Genomic DNA, 19,585 nt, shown 5'->3' with positions numbered 1-19,585 from the left:
GGACTCAGTGGCCAGGTCCATCATTTCGGCTGTGTCAATGAGACAGGCATTGTGGCTGCTATCTTCGGGACTGTCGATGGAGGCCCAGTAGTCAATTCAGGACCTAGACCTGTTTGTGGAACAGACAGTCTCATGGTTACATGGGCTTTAGGACTCTAGGGCTACTTTATGTTCTCTAGGTCTCTACACACCAGCCCCTGCCAGAAAGAGGTTTAAGCCACAGCAACCTCAAAGACCAGGAGGCCAAGCCCGACCAGAGCCCTACCGTAAAAAGGGCAAGGGCTATAAGCATCAAGGCCAACAACCAGCCTCTTCCTCCTATTTGGGCTCTGCCCACTACCTGCCTGGAAGCAAGCAGGCGTTTTGAGGGTGTGCCCAACGGCAACTTTCCAGTGTGCAGCCAGGATCCTGCATCCCTTTTGTTTTCAAGCTGCCTGTTTCCTTTCTTTTCCTCCCTGCTTGGATTGCTATAACATCAGACTGGTGGGTCCTCAGCACAGTAGTAGTGGGATATACCCTCCAGTTTATTTCTATTCCCCTCTCCACTCCCCTTCCCATCCCTCTTCATGTACCCAGTTCTTCTCCCTGCAAGATCTTGACAGCGGATTGCTTTCTGATGCCTTTTGCCTGTCTTGGACAGGCGACCTGATGTATGACTTCCTGCCGATCCTGCTTATCAGCAGGACCCTCATGAAGGTCAAAAGGGATAAAGCCAGTGTCGTCATGATCACCCCGGTATGGCCTCGCCAGCATTGGTTCACCGTGCTCGTGGACTTGGCAACAGCAGCCCTGCGGAAACTTTGTAATGAGTGAAAAAAAGCTAAGTCAGTCTGGTCTGACCAAGATATTGTCTGAGCCTACCAATAACCAAAAATAACTTTGATTTCTTCTCCCACTGCTGTTCATAAGTTATCAAAAAATTTTCTACCTTCTGTTGAAAATCTTGTATCTAGTTCTGAGGTTTTTTTGCTGTCTTTTGTCCTTGTATTTAATATCAGTCCAAAAGGTGCATAGATTATACTGCTACCCTCACTGGAGAATCTTACAAACTCCATTTACATATTATTTTAAGTATCTTGGGCCTTATTCGTTGCTGGTGTAATTCAAATGGCTTTAACAGAGTCAGTTTATGCTTGGGATGACTCTGTCCTCTCTACTCTAAACAATACAATTCAGGCTGAAATCCTGGGCCCATTGGATAGGTCTACACTGCAGCTTGGAAGGTGCTATTCCCAGCCCAATAGACAGATTCACACTAGTGCACTAAAGCAGCAATGTGAACATTGACACTGGAAGCAGCCTGGGTATTTATTATCCTTCTTACCCTTTGGACCTTTTCTGATCTCTTGCTGTGTAGAATGGAGCTCTAAATTCCATAGCCTGAATGTGGCCTAACTTTGTTATGCAGTTCTAGAAAATAAAATCTCCCAAATGCATTCTTACTCTGCCTTTTGACACACTCAGCTCCTTCTGATTTTGTGAAATTCACACAGTTTAATTTAAATATACATTTCAGTGATGTTTGTAACCTGTATCTGGGGGGGTGGGGCGGAAATGCAATGTAGCACCTAACAGGAATTTAAAGGATGGGGGCTTTTTAGGAGTAGGGTTTTGTTTGTTTGTTTTTGCAGGGGTAGGGGAGGAATTACAGTTGATTTATGCAGGATCAAGATAAATTACCTCAAATCTAGAATTTTACTATCAGTGAGATTCTTGCCTTTCATAATTTGCAGCTTCATTGACTGAGGTAGAAGGTGGTCAAATGAGTTTTTCATGGTTACATAGTGATTAATCACAGATGTAAATTCAGGTTCCTCCTGATACAGTCCTTTACTGTAATCACTGTGGTTGATTAATTATTAGGAGGCATAAATTGGTTGACCTGCATACCTCGTATTCTTGACTTTTCGTTGCATTTCATGGTGTTCCAAAGAAGGTGAGCTGCTTTGGTAGGCTTTGCTGTTCCATGTCTACACAGTGCTGCAGTATGAGCAGCAAGGGGAGCAGCACCACCCTGGGGAAGAAGTCTGCTATGAGAGAGTACAGCAAGTTTTCCCCGACACAGATCTGGGATCTCTACATCCCTTTTGGGTGTCGTGTATGCCAGGGAGTGCACAGAGGAAGAAATATCTGTCCTGCATTGCAACTGTAGTGGAGCAGAAGCTCAAGGCAGGAGGAGCTCATTATGCTTTCCCACTTCCTTAGTGCACCCACAGAATAGCATAAACAATCTGGTACAATCTGGTAATTTTTTAGTACTTTCCTCCATTTCACTGATGTACCAGCTGTCTGTTGATCCCTAGAAAAAACATCCCTCAGACTTTCTAGTGTAGAAAGATAGTGAGAGACAGAAAAAGAATAAACTGTTATAATATGCTTCAAGAATATTAAATTCTTGCCCAATATCTTTTATCTAATGAAGAACATCTCTCTTTCTGTGTAAGATTATGAAGTTGCTTCCACAATACTTTGACATGAGAGACAGCCATATTTGGCCCTGAATATTATTTCACTATTAAAGTGGGTCTTTATCTAGGGACTGGCAAATCACTGATACATTTAAAACACTGTATATGTCTTAGGCTGTTTTGTCTCCTTTCATTTTGCTTAATCTCTTGGACAAGGCTCATCACATCAAATCCTCTATCGAGCATTGATGCTCTTTATGTTATAAAATGGCAAATTACATTAAATATCTAGTAGGTTTCAGGTTTCTCTCCGTAAATAAATGTTGCCACTAGATATCTTGGTACAGTGCATAATTGCTTAATTATAAATTGTGTTCTAGAGTTTATCTTGAATGTTTACATTGATTTATTTAAGATAATAGATCAGAAAAAATCCATAATATTTTTCAGTGTAGCTGTTTAGTTATGGCAGGAATGAAAGATTAGTTTCAGATTATCAATAAAATGTAAATGTATAATAACAGAGTAATCTAGTAATGTTATTACTGTATATCCCTTTTCTTTTCTCACTCCATTTCCTCCTATTGTTTGTTAAATGTATGCAGGGCCGGAAGTGCCCATGAGCAGAGAACTAGTCTCAAGCCTGTGCATTACTTCAGGCCAACGTAAACCCTCAAAATAGGGTTTAAGTGGGAATTAATTGTTACGTAGACTCTGCTGCTCCTCTGCACACGGATGAATTTCAATTTCATTGTGTCATGTCTGAAATTAGACTGCAAACTCTTCTGGGGCAAGGACCATGTCTTTGTACTTTTTCCATAAAGTCCCTAATTCATTTTTGGGGGTTGTATAAATAAAAAAATTTCATTAGAATTGTGAAAATATATATGACTTTATATTTTTTTAAAATACTTGGGTCAAATTCATTCTTGGAGTGACTCAGGTGAAATTAGTAAAATTATATCAGGGTTCAATTTGCTCCCTTTTGGCTATCTTTGTATTAGAAGTAATATTTTTTGCTTCAGGAACTTAAGCTAATATGCCTTAAATCTGAAACAAATTGTATAGACTCTGCTCTTATATCAGTGTAAATCTGATGTAACTCAATTGAAACCTATGGCCTTATCTGATGCTTAATCTGATATAACAGAGCAAAATTTGGCCCAAAATTTCAAGGTAAAATTCTCACCTTACATGTTTTCCTTGTCTGTTACAGGTCAATGCACAAACTGACACAGCTGGAGAGGCTTGACCTAGGCAATAATGAGTTCTCTGAGCTGGTAAGGAAAAATGTTTTGGTAGAATGTTTGTGTGTTTGTGTTAGACCTTTTATACATGGAGAATTAAAATTTTAACTTAAAAGATGCTTTGGGCACATTTATTAGTAAAATAATGAATTTGCCATGGCTCAGAGGATTGGTAATGGAATTACAGGACCTTTCAATTCCAGCAAGCTGTTTGAAATCAGGTCAAAGTTGGAAGTGAATGAATATCAATAACAATTAATAGATGTGGGAGGCCTACCAATATGTGAAATGAATTGGTGATCCCATCATAGCTACTTTTGAACAGGTGTTAATATTTCCAAAGCTACCGCCACATTTGGCACTATGTGGCATACTTACTAGCAGGAGTAAACTTTTCAAAAGCACTTATGTGACTTAGGAGCCTAAGTCCCATTGACTTTCACTGATGCTCCTAAATGCTTAAGTAATTTTTGAAAATGGGACCTAAGTTACTTGGGTGCTTTGGAAAATTGTACTCACTCTCAATAAAGAGACAAAGGACTAATTTAACATCATCTATAGGTGTGTTTCTATTATTTCAGGGATGAGGCACTTTTGTAGAGCAATGTGAGGAAACTTAAACTGATCTTCTGTTTTGCTTATTCTGTGGATAAATAGATGATTTCACGTATAGGAGCTATTAATTCAGCACATTTATCAGGCGCTAAGTTCCTTCTTTCTATCAGTCTGTCTTAGGTATTTCTATAGTACCATCACACTAATACCTAAATTACAACTTTTTATAATATGATGTATGCCCACCTGTATGTGTAAAGCAGCTATAACACAATTGACATTATATAAATAACCATTAATATTTAACAGTAAACAATGTCAGCTTGGTCATCAGCAGTGGTCTTCTAAATAACATTAAATTCAGTCAATTAAAACAATAAATTCTGAATGAGCTGATGAATAACAAATTATTCAGCATTTTGTGTTTGGTGTTATAAAGTTAAAGAGAGATTGAGGCCATTTTGTACCACTGCTGCCTCATCCTCTGTCAGACTTTCAACTGCCAGAGATCTGTCATGGTCTAGGCCTTTGTAAAAAAGCATGTTTGTATGTACCAAAATTTTGGGGCAGTTTCATCTCTTGTGTTTGGAGTTATGCTGAATTAGCTGCAGTAAGCCTATCTGTGAGAAAGCACAGAAGTTCAGGAATGGTCTAACATTAAGCTGTAAGCTTTTTATTTGAAAAGTAAGATTTAATGTTCTTCAAAAACAATTTTGAAACTGTCATTGATTAGGATATGTTTGCTCTTTCCAGAAAGTCCAAAGATATACATAGAAACATTTCTTTATTTGGATAATGTGCAGCAAAATAGATGCCAGCATTATCGTCTGAAAGAGATGTACTTTATTTCAGAAATAAGAAATGGACCTATTAGGATGGAAATGGTGAAAATTTCTGGTTGAGTGAAAAATGTGTGCACTTAATATAATGGGTAAAAGTGAACTCAGGACCCTATATCTGAAGTTGTCACCGTATATGAAAAATCCATTAGGTTACAAAGGTATAATAGAACAGGATTTGACCCATTTCCTCCAATATAAATAATTTCTGAAGAACTGTATGTGAAGTAAAAATTGTCATTAATCATAAATCCAGGTAAATTCTTATCAGAGAAATCGAGTTATACGTCTGTATGTTTAGTTGCATGCACATATTGTTGGCAGTGCAAACCATCCATTTCTGACTGGCATGCGTAATATGTTAAAACTAATTCTGAAGCATTAGTGACATTACTGTTCACTACTATGGAAAGAGTGCTTTTTTGCATAATTGTATAAATCACAGAACAGGAGGAGGTTTTAAAAGAAGAAAGTTTCTATCAGATATAATATCATCGGAATCACAGAGATGGAAAAAGAACGGTCAAAATATAAACAGTTACAGTATATGGGAATTTTTTAAAATGTATGATCAGACATTTTTAAGTAATAATTGTACGAAAGGGGAAAGGAGGGGAGAAGTTGCAGGGATTGTGATTGTTTGTTGTAATCATCTAACATTTCTCATGGAAATGGGAGTTTCTTTCTTGGAAAACATTTCACGCTAGCTCTACTACTGTCAAAGATTACTCTTTGTGGGTGACTTCTCTACCTTTTGAATATCCAACAGTCATTAAGGTTCCTCATTCTGGACTGATCCAAGCCACATTGAAAACAATGGAAAGACTGCCGTTGACTCTAATGGTGTTGGATCAGGTCCTTCATGTTTGATTAGGATGGCGTTTGCTGTCATTTTATAAAAACAAACAAAACTTTAAAATAAACACTCATTTCAACGTATTTGAAACATCCACTAGCATCCCAATGTCCCTATGTAGCAGCATGCTCAATATGATCTTCTTTCTTGATTATTGTAAACATCTTGATGATTATTGGTATATACAATATTTAATAGGAGAAGATAGTTCTTTGAGATGAGGCAAGACTGTACAACCACCCAAACCTTCCAACCCATTTTCTGATAAAACTCACCTTTTCAAATACCATAAATGTGTCTCTAGCAAAAAAAAAGTGGTTTGTACAACTCCTTCTCTCTTAAAGTTCCACAGGTAAAAAATATGGATTCAAACCTTTGAAACAGGTTTTACATCTCAGAACAAATTAATAGTAATTAATAGTTTGAAATATCTGTGTAGGAAACATTTGTAAAAACCAGTCTGTTTGAGGAAATTTCACTGACCCCTCCCCCCAAAGATCTACATTCAACAAATAAACTGCATGCTACTAGAGCTGAGCAAAATTCAGAATCTCCATCTCATGGGAAATTCCAACATTTTGACATTTGTTTTTGTCCCAAATAGGAACAAAAAGTTGTAATTTTAAAATTTTTCACTGATTGGAAATTTAAAAAAAAATACATGGAATTTTGATCGAAATGAAACATTTCTACATTCCCAAAATCAAAATGTTTCATTTTGATTTGTTGAACTGATCAGAAACAGTTTTGGGTCAGTTCAACTTTAAAAATCATTTTCCTATTGTGGTATAGTGTCTCATGGGAGTTGTAGTTCAGGATCCTGATGCCCCTGGCCTGATGCCATTCTTCCCTATGGGTCAGGCTCCCTGGCTGGACTGTGTTTTTTCTTGTGACTTCTATAATGCACCTGGTCTTCCAGGGAGCCTAGTTGATTTGGGTGGCTGGCCTTTGTAAATGAAGTAGGTCCAGCTCTGCTGTTGCAGAGCAGGTGCTCCCAGCTGGCCTTGTTAAGGGGGCAATACAGGGTTAGAGGGAGTTCCAGCAAAGGGCTGGCGGAGGGAGAGTGCGGTGGGAAGCTGCAGGAAGCAAAAGTGCCAGAGTCCCCTGGATAGGAGGCAGTGAAAGCCGGAGAAGCAAAGAGTGAGCTGAGGAACTGATTTTGGTTGCTTGCATAAGTAGGGACAATAAAAGCCTGCCTAAAAAGAAGACTGCAGGGGTAGTAGTAAGCTGGGGAGAAGCCCTGCCTTGTGACACTGGCTAATAGGGAAGAATAGGGCTCTGAATGACAACTTCCATAAGGCAATGCACTGATAGGGCAATGCAGTAAAGCATTTCAGGTCAGTTCAACGGAACAAAATATTCCGATATCACGGACTGACCCAAAACAAAATATTTCTTTTTGATTTTTCCTGATGGAAAATTTTTGCAAAAAAGCAAAAATTTACTGCAGAAATGTATAAAAATCAATACTACAAAAAGACAGATTTCCTATTTTAGCAGTCTATTTTTAAGTGTAATAAAAAAATTAAGCTAATGAAGTTAGTCAGTTTCATGAATGAAATGTTGCCCAATCTTACATGATGCAAGTATCTGAAGCCTGCTAATAAAGCTGATTCTTGATTTTTTTTTCACAAGCAGTAATTTGACTAAAAAGCTGAAGTGTGTCTGAGACATATGATACTCAGAGAGAGGGTCTTGCTATCACTAAAGTCTTCTAGTCTTAAAAAAAGTGGATCCTTAAAATTATTGCTGAGAATTAGGAATTGGGAGATATAGGTAATTCAGAAGTGCATTAGGTGCTCCAGTAGCTCAGCAAAGTGTACACTGTTATGCTGCCCTCACTGTTAAGACTGTATATTATTCCAAAAGCAAAATTTAACCTAAGCTCCAAACTAAGACCTAGTCTTTCAAGTCAACACATCTATCTTGAAGCTCCACAGTCCTGACTTCTGTTCTGTTTCATTCAGAAATTACATTTTGACAGCTGACAATATTCTAATTGCATCAAGGATTTCTAAGGCCTTTGCATCCATTTCTACTGAGATTTCCTATACCATTTGATAAAGAACAATAATGTATGTAAATTAAAGAACTGTACTGCTTAATTAATTTTTATTTCTGAAAGCCTGATGTAGATGATTAATATATTTATAAAGAACAAAGGAGGACAGGGAAACCATTTGAAAAAAAAATACAGAATTAATGAGCGTGTCGATTACACTATTTATTTTTTCTCTAGCCTGAGGTTCTGGAACAAATACAAAACCTAAAGGAATTGTGGATGGACAATAATTCACTTCAGATGCTGCCTGGGGTATGGACATTTATATTATGTAATTATTTTCTTGTAAGATATAATGAATAATTGTGTGTGTGTGTACACACAGGGATTATTTTCATTTCATAATAGATGGAGATCTCCATCTTAGAATGTACTATGAAATAAAACAAGACATTTTAAATGTTGCATTATTGCACAATAATATTGAAATGAGGAAATATTGTGCTATAGTAGCATTGTATAATTCTGTTGAAGCTTGTTTTAATATGTGAAAATTTCCACTTTATTTGGTTTTTTGGTCATACATTTGTAAATTGTCATTTTCTTAAACTATACGTGTTTTTGAATGCTAGGGTAGTTATTGTGTTTTCCTGTCGGAAGGAAAATGGATGTTGATACATCTGGGCTTGGTTAGGCTGAGAATAACTTCTATGACAGATGGGCTATGGAAGCTTGGCGAGCATTGTGGATTGCACTACCCCAGAGGCTGTTTGTCAGGGTGAAAATCCCCTCTCTTTAGTTACTACTGGAATACCTCAGTAGGCCTTCCATGCTACCTTCTGAAGAAAAAAACTCCTCTTATTCCACCTAGCCCAATTGACATATTTAGTGGGCAGACACTTTGTGAATGGTCTCATAGGAAAAAAAAACCCTGAGTATGCTCAGAGTCCTTCATACATCCTGATGTAGGAGAAGACGCATCCATGACTTACACGTACAATCTGAGGCCTGAATCTCCTCATGATTCACTCTGTGCTTTGTTGTTGTGGCACAAATATACACTATATAGTGTAACATCTAGAGAGCCAAATCCTGCATGCACACTTCTAATTCAAACAATATACCCATTAAGCCAAATTCTTGCCCTATCTATTTGTGCTCAGAGTCAAAAACATCCTCACAGCACTAATCTACTCAGTGCCTGCAGATACCTCAGTCTCTTCTCAGAGAGCTTCTTTCAGGTGCAATCAGATGGTCTTTATATGGCCACCTCTCCAAGAGTTAAGTCTGTAAAATAAACCTCTCCACTCCAGCTGGGGCACAATGAATGCAGTGTGTTGCAGATGTTCCAGTGAGGGGTGTGGAGTTTCATTCCCAATTGTTTCATCCAGGGATATTGAATGGTATGTGCAGGAAAGAGAATCTCAGCTGACTGCTCTAAAATGGACTGAAAACAGGAATGGAAACGGGGACTTTGAGAATGTTTCCTCCTCTGTACCTCAGGCCAATCCATCTCTCTCACACTGGTGAGAGACAATGAGGAGTGATGATGGTCCCAGAGATGGGAAGCTACCCTCTGCCCCCACTTCTTTACTAGGCCCAACAATCCTAGGAACAGCTGGCCAGTTGCAAAGCTGAGTTACTTGGCAATAAGAATTTCCTGCTTGTACAGGAAAAACTGGATGTAGTTTATTTAGGCCACAACTTTATTCTTAAATGTCTGTGAGTATCTGGCAGATAAAAGTGTACAGTGCAGGTAATTTCATAATCATTACACTATAACCCCAGGTGGCTTCTGTCAGCCCTCCCCCTTACCCAGCCAACCTGCTGCTGGGACCTCACCCCTCCCCTTGTATGAGGGTTAAGGGGGACTATTGAGGAGGGGGGCTTTAGCTCCCTGAGTCCACCCGTTTCTGCTCCTTTAAAGAATATCTCTTTAAATCCTTTACCAATCCATTTTATTTGACCACTGTATTCCTTCATTACAGAGTACATGCACTGCCCCATGTTTATATAATGAGTTACAACATCATAGCCTAACTCCCCTTTCATGTTTGCCCCAACTAAGTCTCCCTGAACCTGCGTGGGGAAGGTGAAAAAAAACAACAACCCTGCTTCACCTTGCTCAGTCAGGCGGTGAGAGAAAAATTCCTTCCCAGCCCTCTGAGAAAGGAGTGACTAGCGCAGTGCCCACAGCGGATCCTGACAAAACCCGGTATTTCACCACTTTCACGGGAGGGAGGGTGGGTGCTGCTCCAGGTAAAAGATGGCTTTTCCTGCACTGGTATGAACCTATATAGTCTCCCCTCTCTTCTGGTCACCTGAGGGGGTTGGGTCAGCGTCCCCATACTAACCTGGTCTGTAGCTCTCTAGCCCTTAAAGGGGCGCACACTTTTTCCCACAAGCAAGATCACAGCCACCACTGCTTAACGTACAGGGAGGTCATTTGTGCTAACAGGACTCTACTAGGAAGCTAATTAACCTTACTGCTTAGACTAGGTTCTAAGTCAAAACCAACTTGGCAGCTATGAGATCAAATGTAATACACCCTGTATACATTTTTAGAAACATTCAGTAGAAACCTACCGGTTTATCTCGAGATAAATTATGTCCAAACTTGCTGAGCTATTCTTCCATTTTCTACCATATAATGCATTTCACATACTTAGCAATGTGAGAATTGCCATACCAGATTAGACCAATGGCCTATGCAGTCCTTATCCTGTTTCTGACAGTGGCCAGTACTGGGTGTTTCAGAGTAAAATGTAAAATCTCTAGTAATGAACAACTATCCAGTAAGATGCAGTCATAGTGCAGAGCTCTCTGCACCTTTCCCTTGGTCTTTCCAAGTGCTCCTCCCTCAGCAATCAGCCTTTTACCTATGCCTGGGAAGAATCCTTCAGTTCTTCTTCGAGTGCTTGCTCATATCCATTCCAGTTAGGTGTGTGCGCGCCGCGTGCACGATCGTCGGAAGATTTTTACCCTAGCAACACCCGGTGGGTCGGCTGTGGAGCCCCCTAGAGTGGCGCCGTTATGGCGCTGGATATATACCCCAGCCGACCCAGCTCCCCCTCAGTTCCTTCTTACCGCCCCTGACGGTCGTTGGAACTGTGGAGCGCGGCTTAGCTGATCTCCACACTCCCTAGCTTCTCATTGCTCTTGTTATAGTTAGTTATATAGATAGTTGTTCAAGTTAGTTAGTTAGTTAGTGTATAGTGTATATATATAGTTGTATATTGTTATCGGGGGTTTAGGGGGTGTTTTTCCCCTTTTCCCCCCGGCGCACAGCCGGGCCCATGCCCAAGGCTCCTGGCTTTAAGCCGTGCGCGTCCTGCGGGAAGCATATGCCAACCAGCGACCCGCATAGTTCTTGCTTGAAGTGCCTTGGAGAGGCTCATCCAGCAGATAAGTGCCCTATTTGCAAGGCCTTCAAGCCAAGGACAAGAAAGGAGCGGGACTTTAGACTCCGTCAGCTCCTGATGGAGGCGGCTCTGAGTCCGGATCCTCCCTCGGCGCGCCCTGTCCCGGCACCGAGCGCTTCGGTGCGCAGCGCCCCGGCGGGCCCAACCGGTGCGGCGGAAAAGACTGCTCGGCACCGACCGACGTCGGCACCGCGCCCGCCTAAAGAACCTCGGCGCCGATCCCTTTCTCCGGGCCATAAGAAGGCCGGCAAGGCGCGGGACGTTGCTGCCGCGAAGATACCGGCTCCCCCGGTGCCGGGGGTAGAGCTGCGTCCGCAGTTGGACCGCCAAAGACAGGCGGCCACACCGTCGACTCCGGCACCGAGGCCGTTGAGTCCGGTGCGGACTGTTTCACCACCAAGGCTGGTGGTGGAACCCTGTCTCCCTTCCACCCCGGAGACCTTCGCTACGGCGAGAGACTCGATCGCCCTCACGGAGCCGGCGCCGTCACAACTCCCGGCACCGGTGGCTCCACGCGTCCTGCAGTCCAGGGGAAAACCTGCCCTGGTGCGCCCACCGTCGCCAGCACGAGTCTCTCGGCACCGCTCCAGATCCCGGAGCAGGTCCCGACGCCGCTCGGAGTCCCGGCACCGAATATCACCTCGGCACCGGTCGTACTCGCGGCCCAGATCCTCTTCGCGGCGCCGTTCAACATCCCGGCACCGTCGAGACGACCGGCACCGATCGGGCTCGAGACGCAGCTCCCGGCACCGGTATGAGCGCCACTCGGGCTCAAGAGGCCGCTCCCGGTACCACGTCTCCTCCAGATCGTCGTCCCGTTCCAGGTCGGGATCCCGGCACCGGAGGGACTACCGGCACCGCTCCAGATCCCGGCACCGCTCCCCGGCACCGCACAGGGGCAGATCGCCTTACGACCGGCACCGATCGGCACCGTACCATCCGGTACCGACGGCGTCGGGTTCGGCACCGCCGTGGCCGTCGAGATCGGCGTCGCGATCATCTGAGGCAGTGGAGGCCGGCCACCTGCAGGAGACTGACGACCCTATGCAAGGGCCTGCGCATTGGTCCTTCTGGACTCCTTGGGCCTACCATCAGGCACAAGGAGCTCCGCTATCTGCCTCCCGCTCGGGCCGTTCGGAGCCTAGGGCCCCAGAGTCCACCATCTCCCGCCCTCCTCCAAGGGACGTGGAGGCGCCAGCGCCCGCACCAGCAGAGGCCCTGGACCTGGGGGCAGGCGATGCCCAACTCCAGGAACACCTGGAGCAGGACCAACCATTGGACCCCTTGCCACCGGGGGCATCCTCCTCGTCCTCGCCTGATGAGGCCGTAGCGGGCACATCCGCCATTGGGCCGCCTCCCATAGACCTCCGGGCCCACCAGGACCTGCTGCGCCGCATGGCTCGCAATATGGACCTCCAGGTGGAGGAGATTGCGGAGATCCATGATCCCATCGTACAGATCATTTCAGCGGATGCTCCATCCAGGGTGGCATTACCGCTGATCCGTACGATCCAGGCGAACGCCACCACCATCTGGCAGACCCCAGCCTCTATTCCGCCCACGGCCAGAGGGGTTGAGAGGAAGTACTTTGTGCCCTCAAAGGATTATGAGTACTTGTACACTCACCCCCAACCGTGCTCACTGGTGGTTTCATCAGTCAATGCACGGGAGCGCCATGGCCAGCAGGCCGCTGCGCCCAAATCGAAGGACGCTAAGCGCTTCGATTTGTTCGGACGCAAGGTCTATTCGGCTGGTGGACTGCAACTGCGGGCAGCGAACCAGCAGGCGCTCCTGAGCTGCTATGGATTTAATATGTGGTCCTCGATGGGGAAATTTAGAGAGCTGGTTCCCCAGGAATCGAGGGAAGAGTTCGGGGCCTTGGTAGAGGAGGGCAAGCGGGTGGCATGCACCTCTCTGCAGGCGTCCCTTGATATAGCGGACTCCCCCTGGCGTCGGGGATAGCAATGCGCCGAATCTCCTGGCTCCAGGTGTCAGGCTTGCCACCTGAACTGCAGCAGACCCTGCAGGATCTACCGTTCGAGGGCCAGGGCCTCTTTTCGGAGAAAACAGACTTGAGGCTCCAAAATCTTAAAGACTCTCGGACAATGATGCGCTCCCTGGGGATGCATGTCCCAGGGCCGCAGCGCAGACCCTTCAGGCCCCAGCCTCAGCGGTTCTACCCTCCCCCGCCTCGTCCAAGACAGGACTTTGCTAGGAGGCGGGGTCGAGGTGGTAGGCGGAGGTCGACCGGCCCTCAACCCGGTCAGAACCAGGGCCAGCCTAGACCACCTTCAGGGCCTAGGCAAACCTTTTGAAGGTGCGGTCGAGGACGGCACCACGACCGGTACCCAGGATCCAACTCCCCCCTTCCGGGATCGCCTCTCCCGCTTCCACCGTGCTTGGTCCCGTATAACCTCAGACCGTTGGGTCCTTCGCACGGTGGAGAGGGGATACGCCCTCCAATTTTCCTCGCCCCCCCCCTCCCACTCCCCCTCCCCGTCCCTCTTCAGGGACCCTTCTCACGAGCAACTCCTTACACAGGAGGTTTTTGGGCTCCTCGCTATGGGGGCCATAGAGGAGGTTCCATCGGAGCTAAGGGGCAGGGGGTTTTACTCCCACTACTTCCTGATACCCAAGTCAAAAGGGGGTCTACGGCCCATCTTAGACTTGCGCGGACTCAACAAATTCATAGTAAAGTTGAAGTTCCGCATGGTGTCATTGGGGACCATCATCCCTTCACTGGATCCTGGAGACTGGTTCGCCGCCCTCGACATGAAGGACGCTTATTTCCACATAGCAATTTATCCGCCCCACAGACGTTTCCTGCGATTTGTGGTAAACAGGGTGCACTACCAATTCGCAGTCCTTCCCTTCGGCTTGTCCTCGTCTCCCAGGGTGTTCACCAAGTGCCTGGCAGTCGTCGCGGCCTTCCTTCGTCGACAAGGGATACAGCTGTTCCCGTACTTGGACGACTGGCTGGTACGCGGCCGCACCAGGGACCAAGTGCAGGCTCATGTCCGCATAGTGACAAGCACTTTCCACGAGCTGGGCATTCTACTCAACAGAGAGAAGTCCACTCTAGTACCAACTCAGAGGATAGAGTTCATTGGAGCAATCCTGGACTCCAGACGTGCCCGAGCCATACTGCCAGACAGCCGATTCCATACCATCTCAAGCGTCATTCAAGGTCTCAGGGCCTTTCCAATTACCACCATAAGAACATGCCTTGTCCTTTTGGGCCACATGGCCTCGTGTACATACGTAACCAGGCACGCCAGACTGCGACTTCGCCCACTGCAGGCTTGGGTGTCATCGGTCTACCGTCCTCATCGAGACGACCTGAACATGGTGGTCACGGTTCCGGCCTCGGTCTTGGCCTCTCTCGCCTGGTGGACGGATCGCACGGCGGTCTGTGCAGGAGTGCCCTTTCACGCCCCACAGCCCTCCCTCCACCTAGTTACGGACGCTTCATCTCTAGGCTGGGGCGCTCACCTGGGGGAGCACCATACCCAAGGCCTGTGGTCCGCGTCCCAACTAGCCCTGCACATCAACGTCCGAGAGCTGATGGCGGTGCGCCTGGCTTGTCAGGCTTTCCTCAACTTCCTACAGGGCCGTTGCGTGCTGATTCTCACCGACAACACCACGGCCATGTTTTACATCAACAAGCAAGGCGGAGCTCGCTCATCTCCCCTATGCCAAGAGGCCATTCGCCTGTGGGACTTCTGCATCGCCCACTCGATTCATCTCACGGCGTCATTCCTGCCTGGAGTCCAGAATACGCTGGCGGACCGTCTCAGCAGGTCCTTCCAGACGCACGAGTGGTCGATTCGCCCGGACATCATCTATTCCGTCTTCCAAAGGTGGGGGTTTCCCCAGATCGACCTGTTCGCATCTCGGGCCAACAGGAAGTGCCAGGCATTCTGCTCCCTACACGGGCGAGCCCCGGGCTCTCGGTCAGACGCCTTCCTCATGGCATGGAAAGACCATCTGTTCTACGCCTTTCCTCCATTCCCGCTGGTCCACAGGGTGCTGCTCAAGATCCGCAGGGACCATGCACGAGTAATTCTAGTCGCTCCCGCTTGGCCGAGACAACACTGGTACACCACACTGCTGGAACTGTCAGTACAGAGACCAATCACGCTCCCCTTGAGTCCGGATCTCATCTCTCAGGACCACGGCCGGCTGTATCACCCCGACCTGCAGTCCCTCCACCTCACGGCGTGGATGCTTCATGGTTGAGTCGCTCAGAGCGGCAGTGTTCACAGGCCGTCCAACAGGTCCTGCTGGGAAGTAGAAAGCCCTCTACGCGGACCACTTATTTAGCCAAGTGGAAGAGGTTCTCCTGTTGGTGTGAGCAACGAGCTACGTCTCCCTCGCAGGCTCCTATCCCCTTGATACTGGAGTACCTCCTGTCCCTAAGACAGCAAGGCTTGGCGACATCCTCAATCAAGGTTCACCTCGCCGCTATTTCCGCTTTCCACCCAGGAGAACTCACGTCCTCGGTCTTCTCTAACCCGATGGTCGTTAGATTCCTCAAGGGCTTAGACCGGCTGTACCCACAGCAACGACAACCGGTTCCGACGTGGAACCTCAACCTCGTCCTCTCCAGGCTCACAGGGCCTCCGTTTGAACCATTGGCGACCTGCTCACTCCTGTACTTATCCTGGAAGACAGCCTTCCTCGTAGCCATCACCTCAGCACGACGCGTCTCGGAACTCAGGGCGCTGACATCCGAGCCCCCTTATACGGTGTTCCACAAGGACAAGGTGCAGCTTCGCCCCCATCCTGCCTTTCTTCCGAAGGTGGTATCACCTTTCCATGTAAACCAAGATATATTTCTCCCGGTCTTCCATCCGAAACCGCACGCTACTCGTCAAGACCAGCGTTTACATTCTTTGGACGTTCGCAGGGCCCTGGCTTTCTATATTGACCGGACAAAGCCATTTAGGAAAACGACGCAACTCTTCGTTGCGGTGGCTGACCGGATGAAAGGATCACCGGTCTCTTCACAGTGCCTGTCCTCTTGGATTACGTCCTGCATTCGTGCTTGCTACGACCTGGCCGGTGTACCAAAGCCACACCTCACTGCTCATTCCACGAGGGCCCAGGCCTCCTCCTCGACTGCCTTCCTGGCTCAAGTACCGATCCAGGACATTTGTAGAGCTGCAGTGTGGTCCACACATTTGCTACTCACTATGCGCTGGTGCAACAATCCAGAGACGATGCTGCTTTCGGGTCAGCGGTTCTGCACACAGCAATGTCTCACTCCGACCCCGCCACCTAGGTGGGGCTTGGGAGTCACCTAACTGGAATGGATATGAGCAAGCACTCGAAGAAGAAAAGACGGTTACTCACCGTTGTAACTGTTGTTCTTCGAGATGTGTTGCTCATATCCATTCCAAACCCGCCCCCCTTCCCCACTGTCGGAGTAGCCGGCAAGAAGGAACTGAGGGGGCGCTGGGTCGGCTGGGGTATATATCCAGCGCCATAACGGCGCCACTCTAGGGGGCTCCACAGCCGACCCACCGGGTGTTGCTAGGGTAAAAATCTTCCGACGATCGTGCACGCGGCGCGCACACACCTAACTGGAATGGATATGAGCAACACATCTCGAAGAACAACAGTTACAACGGTGAGTAACCGTCTTTTTTCCCACTCTTAGACCAGGGCCAGGACTACAGTACCCTGTGGGTGGTTTTTTAACACAATAAAAGATTTAGACACATATCTGTCTTACTTTTAGGCTTACGTAGGCATAGCTAATTACAGACACCCCTACCTCTGAGGAGTCGGATTCAGACTGCTCCCCAGCAGTTTCTGCCTCACTCTTTGCCTGTTCTTTGGGGACTGCCCCTTTATGTACCCCAGAGTTCTTTGTTTCACTTTTTCCCACCTGGATTCCCCCTCCTGTAGCTAAGCATGGTCCGAAGTAAAACTTAAAAAATGAGTGACACCTACATTCTCCTTTCTTCTTATGTGGCATCTCCATTACTGGAGGTTTGCAACCATAGTAGACATTCTGTACAATCCTCTCCTAATCTCTTTATGGACGAATAATCCTTTTGATCCACCCAGGATACCACATTGTCCATCCAAGAGCTTCTTTTTCTTCTTCGAGTGCTTGCTCATATTGATTCCATTCTAAATGTGCGAATACCCACATTCGGGGTCGTCGGAAATTTTTCCCTTAGCGGTATCCGTAGGGCTGGCTGTGGCGTCCCCTTGAGTGCTGCGCTCATGTGTCGGTATATTAGGCGCCGCCGGCCCTATGCCCTCTCAGTTCCTTCTTACCGCCCTGCATAGCAAGGGCTAGCAGTTTCATCTCTTCTGACTTCGAGCCTTAGGGCTTCGTAAATAGTTGTTTATAGTAGTTAATGTTAAGTAGTTGTTAAGTGTGGTTAGGAGTTAAAGTCCCAGCGAAGACTTTGCCCCAGGCGGGACATGCCCCACTCTCCAGGGTTTAAGCCCTGTGTGGACTGTAAAAGGCCTATGCCTCTAAGTAACCCCCACAGCAGCTGTCTCAAGTGCTTGGGGGAAATCACATGTGAAGGAGAAGTGTCATATTTGTAAAAATTTCTGACCCAGGACTCGGAAAGAGCGGGATATTGGTTTGCGGGCTCTCCTCATGGAGGCTGCCCTTCGTCCAGCTTCCGAGCTGTCCCACCAAGACTTGCCTAGTACATTGGCCCCCTGTCGCCAGTGCCCAGAAAGAAAACGAAGAAGCACGGCTTCCCAGCACTGGGCAAGAAAGGCCATGGGGCATCAGGCAAAGGACCCAGTTCGGGCCTCCCTGCCACTCTGGAGCCACATGGACGTGCCTCCACAGTCGGGGCCCTTAGCCCCTTAAAGGATCCACCACTGACTCCCAAGAGTGGTAGGGACCCAAACTTCTGGCAGCATCAACGCCTTCCCAAGCTTCACCGGTACTGAGAGAGCAGAGACCTCCGCCGGCGTGTGCCACAGGAAGCAGCAAAGGCTCCCTATGAGGGCAAGCCAGCCGTTAAGACCCCTCAGGGGGCAGTGGAGCACCAACGATCCTCCAAGACAAGGCAGTGCTCTCCATCTCCGCACTGCAAATCTCTGGTGTCACAGCCCAGATCCTCTGGGGCTCGCCCTCAGTCACCAGCATCACGATTGCAGTCCCTGTCATCTTGACGCGGATCGCTAGGGGGAGGTGCAAGTCTCCGTACTACGGGCACCGTTCGCCCTCCCACCAGTCATCTTCTTGGTGCAGATCTCGGTCCTCTGCCCCGTGGGAACACTCCCCGTTGTGATTCCGGTCCGCCCCGGCACTGGTCCCCTCAATACTGGCACCGATCTTCTAACTCCAAACACTGGTCTCTGGCATCGACGCTCAGCAGGCAGTCACAGGCGTCGACGGTCCTGCCGTGGTCACAAGAAGGGGATTCTACGGGCATGGAAGAGCAGTTCAGCCCCCACCAAGACCCCATCGGCGATTGGGCACCTGAGGCTGCTCCAACATCTCTGGCACTGCCTTGGCAGCACGGCAAGTGCAGTGGCCATATTGGAGTGCGTAGGCATGCTGGTGATGACGATGCCCCCTTTGCACCGCTCATCTACTGCCACCTCGGAGAAACAGCTGGCGGTACCGGCAGCACTGGGTTCGGTGCATGAGACCCACTCAGAGGTCGGGGTAGAGGAGACAGCGCACACTCCAAAACTACCCTCCCCCACGGGAGATGATGCCTCCCCTGGCCGTACAGTCATTGTCATCATCCCCGGATGAGCCGGTCGCGGGACCCTCAAGGGCTAGCCCGCCCTACCATTTTAAAGAACACTAGGCCCTGCTCCAATGGGTGGCCAAGAACTTGGGCCTAGAGGTGGAGGAGAGGGCTGAGCAGGCGGACACTTTGTTCAATGTCCTCTCAGCCTCTACCCTGGCACGTGTTGCACTATCAATGCATGACGGGGTCTTGAAAATTGCCAAGGCCCTCTGGCAAACCCCGTTGTCCATCCCTCCCACCTCCAAAAGGGCAGAAAAGAAGTACTTCATCTCAGCCAGGGTGTTTGAGAACCTTTATACCTACCCACCTCCGGGCTCGCTGGTTGTCTCTGCAGCCAACAAACAGGACAAGCAGGGGCATACTAGTTCAACTCCCAAAAATAGAGGCCAAAAGACTTGACCTTTTGGGGAGAAAAATTTATTTAACAGCCAGCCTGCAATTCTGGGTGGCAAACCATCAGGCTCTCTTGGGCGGGTACAATTTTACATATGGGACTCCCTCCGTAAGTTCA

At 47.5% G+C, this 19,585-nt stretch overlaps 1 protein-coding gene across 1 annotated transcript in view; it reads left to right on the top strand.

Moving 5' to 3' along the window:
* Positions 1 to 19,585, top strand: part of LOC113407421 (leucine-rich repeat-containing protein 7-like) — a 249,087-nt gene that overhangs the window by 119,621 nt on the left and 109,881 nt on the right. Inside the window, exons 7-8 of the mRNA XM_029912418.1 lie at positions 3,625 to 3,688; positions 8,145 to 8,219. Of these exons, the coding sequence (XP_029768278.1) occupies positions 3,625 to 3,688; positions 8,145 to 8,219 (139 nt within the window). The remainder of the gene's footprint in view (positions 1 to 3,624; positions 3,689 to 8,144; positions 8,220 to 19,585) is intronic.

This window comes from Terrapene carolina, unplaced genomic scaffold (assembly GCF_002925995.2).
Source record: "Terrapene carolina triunguis isolate 2854851 unplaced genomic scaffold, T_m_triunguis-2.0 Scaffold211, whole genome shotgun sequence".
NCBI lineage: Eukaryota > Metazoa > Chordata > Testudines > Emydidae > Terrapene > Terrapene triunguis.
The sequence above is the reverse complement of the archived record's forward strand: the minus strand, read 5'-3'. Positions and strand labels throughout refer to the sequence as shown.